The sequence below is a fragment of the Crocodylus porosus genome, unplaced genomic scaffold (genome assembly GCF_001723895.1).
Source record: "Crocodylus porosus isolate Cpor-Errol unplaced genomic scaffold, CroPor_comp1, whole genome shotgun sequence".
NCBI lineage: Eukaryota > Metazoa > Chordata > Crocodylia > Crocodylidae > Crocodylus > Crocodylus porosus.
Window position 1 is genome coordinate 37,771,683 of NW_017728943.1, and position 5,958 is coordinate 37,777,640.

The 5,958-nt window shown below is 41.2% G+C and overlaps 1 protein-coding gene across 2 annotated transcripts in view; it reads left to right on the forward strand.

Moving 5' to 3' along the window:
* LOC109319539 (N(4)-(Beta-N-acetylglucosaminyl)-L-asparaginase-like) overlaps nt 1-4,279 on the forward strand; it is a 34,823-nt gene extending 30,544 nt beyond the window's left edge. For both annotated transcript variants that reach the window (XM_019549167.1, XM_019549165.1), the window contains 2 exons: nt 2,688-2,792; nt 3,986-4,279. In XM_019549167.1, coding sequence (XP_019404712.1) covers nt 2,688-2,792; nt 3,986-4,087 — 207 coding nt within the window. In that variant the 3' untranslated portion in view covers nt 4,088-4,279. The remainder of the gene's footprint in view (nt 1-2,687; nt 2,793-3,985) is intronic.
* Nucleotides 4,280-5,958: the final 1,679 nt, after the last annotated feature.

Below are 5,958 nucleotides of genomic sequence, written 5' to 3' on the forward strand. Positions count from 1 at the left end.
GCCCAGCACTCTTTCCTGCTTATGCAGGGGGTCGGACTCGATGATCTGTTGAGGTCCCTTCCGACCCTAGCATCTATGAATCTATGACATGGTTAAGGCACATCAGTTTCTGTAGCCAACAGCACATAAGAGTGAGGTGGCTGGCATCACATCTGGCTCAGCCCAAAAATCCAGCTGCCCATTTCGTTAGGTCAATGAGGAATAGCATTTGCTTGAGTTCAGTGTGGGGCTCCAACTCGTACTTCTGGAGCCACAGTGAAATGTCTGAACCACTTCGTCGCCCTACCTCCACTTCACTGCAAATTAGTTAGACCCCTCAGGCTAAGTACAGACAGTCAAAACACTGAAGGCTGAATCAGTTCAGTCTTTACAGGTTAGTCTAAGCTGCATAGATTGAACTGATAAACAAGTGAACAGACATTCTCTTTTGATTCCGGAAATGTAGCCACATGCCTGCAGTGGCCCAGGCCAGAATCGGGGTGGGGGGCATCAGAGCATGCCTCCCTGCTCTGCTGGAGCAGATGGCTTGGGCCAAAGCTAGCCCACCCACCCTGCAAGAGGGGGTGCAGGGGAGAAGCAAAGCATCCTGGGCTGGGGGACTGTGAGTTTATCTAAATCTGGAAGAGATCTGGGACAGAAGTTCAATAAACCAATTTACCTTAAATCAGTAACATTTGAGGGCGCAGACAGAAGTGACAATTTTTGCCCAATCTGGCCACAGAAAGCAGTCTATTGCTGTGACCAAACGTAAGTGCACAGCTGCAGACCACTTCATTGCATGTGGGTTCAGATGAAGACATTTCAGAATATTCTGTAACTTGTGTTTGCCTGCCTACTAGCCTCCAAGCTGAACAGAAGCGGGGAAAGGGTTTGGAAGAAGTTCAGTCTGGAGCCTTTTCATCCCCTGCAGGAGGGTGGGATGAGTGTATTGGAGCCGTCCCCCTTTCCACCCTAGCAAAGTGGGGGGGGGCTCCAATACACCTGCCCCACCCTCCAGCACCATCTGGAGAACCCCTAGAATGAGCTCCTTCTGCTCCCTTTCCCCCTCCCATTTTGAAAACAGTATTGACTGGCAGGGAGGAAGGGCATTGGTAGGGGAAACCAGCTGCTGTCTTGCAGCTAACAGCTACATTCCCCTTCCCCCTGGTACCTACAGTGAACTTCTGTTTGGTCGGGGAGATTGCTGTAACTCAGAACGCATCCTGCAAAGCATTCTCAGTTACAGCAAGGAGCTGCACTTCTGTGTGCGCCCTAATGCTACATCTGTCCAGGTTTATCTTAAATTGGTTTTGGCCATTTTGAAAGCAGTTTGTGTACTGAACTTCTGTTGTGTTACAGATTTGAACTGGTTTCCAATCGCTTATACTAGTTTATGTGTAATTTCTGTCCCTAGCCTCAATGTTTATCCAGTTCGAATTAAAAGGTACAATTACATGTACTGTAGAATGGTAAAACATCCTTTCTTTTCTTTCCCAGTCCTGCAACAATGCCATATTTTAACCATCCCATGCCATTCAGAATATGTTCTCTTCATTAGACACTTTAGGACATTTGTGCACATGCCTGCAACCGCAGTGCCAGGTGCTTTTAAATGTACTTGGTGCTGTGTCGCATGCAGTTGTATAAGTGGTAAAATGCACATCAGCGCTGAAAAAATGGCAGTGGTGCGCTTTTGAACTAAAACACATCAAAGGTGTTTTAGTTCAAAAGCACACCGCCGCCATTTTCTGCACAGTGACATGCATTTGGCCACTTAATACAACTGCATGCAACACAGCACAGCACGTGTAAAATTTCAGGATCTTGATTTCGGACTCGATTTCAGGATCTCCGATGTTTCCCAGCACAAACATGTATGTGTATAAATGTCCTATCCTGAAAACTCCTCAGCTCCCCTGGGATTTCAGTATAAGATGATCTTGGCTGTCCTAGCTGCAGTATCTGCAATAAAAATGAAACAGAATAACTCTGATATCTAGCTTGGACAGTTTCTGTTTTGTGCTACCCAGGAAATTCCTCGTATTACCCCCATTCCTGTAAGCTGTTACCTTGTCATTACAAGTGCTGTTATTTGAAGGAACACTTTCATTTTAGCAAGCTGTGATCATGTCAGTCAAAGTGCCTCTCATATTTTCATTGTATATTAATTACTTTTCTCTTGATATTAGTGCACTGGCTATTCTAATTCCAATGGAAGATTTTTATTTTATTAATACTTTTACTAATACCCCTTCCTTCCCTCCCTCTCCCCCCCCCCAGCAAAACCAAAGCTATTTAAATAATAACATCTAATCAAGTTGTTAAAAGGACATTCAGAATTAAGAACCTGACTGCCATGAGCTTTCCTTGGGTGGTGCCCCACTGAAACCAGCAAGGACTGGAATGGGTACAGGGAACTGCTAGAATCAGACACAAAGGTTACATGCTATCTCAAATATTCAGCATTGTGTCTAGTTAAAGGAAGGAGTCTAAAGTACCTGGTGATTATTCATATGCAATGAAATACAGCAAGGGGCAGAATGCAACAGTTCATATCCTCTGGCTTCTCTCTGATCAGTTTAAATAATTAGCAGTCTAACATCATGTGGGTCTGGGGTTAGTAGTTAAAGTTACTTTGATTAAAGTGTATAACAGAAACATAAATGTCTTACTTCTCAAATTGGTTGCATCTACTGTTTTTCTTTCAGGGTTTGTCTCCAATGGATGCATGTCAGACTGTGCTTGAGGATATACTCCAGAGAGTAGGAAAGGAAAATATGTTTGAACTTGGCATAATTGCAATGAATATGAAGGTACAGCTAATTGTATTATCACATATCCTGAAACACTTCCCTTTACAAAGTTATTGCACGATTGTGCCTTCATTAATTGCTCTCTCCAAGTCCTCTGGAATATGGGCAATATAGCAGAAATAAGTGAGTCAATTCTGCCCTGATTTAACAGATCTATTAGGAACACAGAACTAGATGGGGCCTTCCAGGCCACTGAGTCCAGTTCCTTGGGTTCACAGGCACCATTGGGCCAAAACTGGCATTTCAAAGGCTACAAGCTAGGGCTAAAATAAGCCTGGTATAATTGCAGTTCACTCTTACATAGCTTTTTTGATCAGACACACTAATCACTGCCATAGGACTATCAGTGACCAAGAAGAAGAAGAGAGAGTGAAGAGGCATCACTTGCAGCTTTTACATTATAGGTCTGCCCTAGTTTTCCTGGTACTCACAAGTATTCATAAGATCATAATAGTTTTCAAGATGTAGGGAATTAGGCAAAAGAATATAGAGTGCTTCTTTAAAATACCCTTTTTAAAAGATGCATTTATTTGCACACACACAATGCAGTTCAACTTAGAGATTAGAAAGATGCACTCCTTGGTCCCAAGGGGCATGCTGTCTAAATAACAGTGGTATATTCCATCTTCTTAAAAGCTTGTGATGGACATCAAATGGCAAAATGAGCCTTACCATGGGTGGGTGGGTGTGTGTGTGTGTCTGTGTGTGTGTAGATTTATTTTCTACAAGGAATGTCTCATGTAACCAGTATTAAGCTTTAGTGGCTTTTTGCCCCTTCCCCACATGGAAATTTACTTGTTATAGACATCTATTGGTGTGAATGTATTGAAATCTAATATTTAAAGTTTTTATCTGACATAAAACACAGTCCTTGGAACAGATTTTACACTGTGAAATATTGTGTTGAATTATATTTTAAAGTGCTCTCATTTCCAAAATATGACCTTTTTATATGATATAAAAAGAATCTTATTAGTTAATTACATAAATAGTTCATTAACTGTACATTACCAGATCTTTAAATAGATTTTAAAAGCTAAAAGAACAAATAATTTCAGTATGCTATCTTGAACAGCATTCTAATTATTTTTATCATAATAGCCTGAGAAATGTACGTAGTTCTTAATTTATTAGTGATGAATTTGTAACTCTTGAAATTCTATATTTGTTGGCCCTTTTGTTTTTTGTTCCAGGGAGAAGCTGGAGCTGCTTCATCAATGCCATTTCCATACTGCATCTGGTCTCAAGGACAGGATTCCATAGAGGAATTAATGCAACAACCCTGCAAGCTGTGAAAAAAGTACACTACAAGAATATTTGTCTATGTCATATAGGGCAGATTGTGAACCCCTTCCTTGTCTTTGCTATGGTAAGCAGTACAAGATCCCACCAAGACCTACAGGGTGCTCACTACTCCTGACAACCTGACTGATAAACCATGGATATTAGATTTGGAGCTTAACTTCATGCATCTTTAAAAAAAAAAATCTTAGCTGGGATATTTTAGTCCTACATCATGTCACAAGTAAGCACTGTCTGCCTTGCATCTTATTACTTATTGGGCCACTAATTACTTTTCAGTTTTCTGACTGACTCGTAACTTGGAGCCCAAGTCTGTCATTTTTTCTTGTACTGAGTAGTATTTTACTCAGTGGGTGCATCTACATGTGCAATTAGCACACAGCAATAAACTCTAGCATAGTTTGCGCCCTAGTTTATTGCTCCTGGGCACAGCGTTTTACGTGTGCACCTGACACACTGAGCTGGGACACAGCAGCCACTGGATGGCAGAGAACCTGGGGGGTCAGTCTGCCAGCTCGGGGTTGCTCCGCCATAGCTCAACATGCTGCAGAGAAGCTGACCAGGACACAAGGGGCATTTGTACACATATTTACGCTGCAGCGCCAGGTGCTTTTAAAAGCAGCAACGTATATGTCAGCGCTGAGAAAATGGTGGCAGTGTGCACTGCTGCCACTTTCTGCATGTTGATGTGCATTTTGCTGCTTATAAACACGTGATGCAGCGCAGTGTGCATCAACTTGCATGTGGAGCAGAGTCGATTAATCAAGTGTGCTCCAACATGCTGGATCTCCGGCACGTCCCAGCACAAAAATGTGTGTATAAATGCCCAAGGGTGCTACCGTGCAAGGGTAGCCAGCAGGCAGTCACCACACTGTAGCACTTTAATTGCCCCAGCCAATTCTGGTTACCGTCTACATGTGCATTTTTGGCACATGTAACTACTACACTGCAGGATAGTACTCATCTTAGACAATACTTTCCTACAGCGGAGTTAATTAATTTACAGCCCCCTAATATGGGCACACATATAGAAAGTAATGCTTTACTGTGGAGCTGGGCAGCTTCATAGTAAAAGTGCATATGTAGATACACCCAACAACTAATCCCAGTAAATACAGATAGCAGAATTGGGTTTTAATTATTCTTGCTGCTGCCTTTTGATGGAAAATGGAGTTGAGGGTTGCTTGTTTTAGTCCTTTTCTGTTTATATAAGAATATGGCCATCTACCAAAACACAGCTTAATGCAATACAGTGCAGTCCTTTTAAAAAGTATGGGAGGAAATCACATGTTCACATGAAATAAAAAAGAAGCAAAATGGAATAAAAACCCATAACTCAACTTGCAGTTTAATTTCTTATTCTGCACCTGTGTCAAACCCTACTAAAGGATTTACATTTATATTCACTTTCAGAAATGTAGTGGATATTATAAAACAAAATCAAATGAGATTTTAAAGTGACTAATTGACTAAAATTGAATTAATGGTTTACTTGTTGCATTCCTGTAAGTATTGCAAACCAAAGGCTAGATTCATTTTATAACTGAACTATGCTTTAAGGACTAAAGAAATGTACTGGAATTCTTGCTTTGTACTGAAATTTATTTATTGGAACTTTGCCACAAAAAGTTGTTGAGTTAATGTTTTTTGGATCTTCTAAGGATAGGTAACCTTTTATTAATCCTGATTTTCAGAATCTGTTAAGCATGTGTCATAAATACATAAAATAATTTGTACTCATATTTTATAGCTTGTTCAAAAATATTTCTCTTAAGCAACCAAAATGCTGGCGTGCATCCATAGATGCTTCTCGAGCAAATCCCGGGACGTCATTCTCCCCTTGTACTCGGCCTTGGTGAGGCCG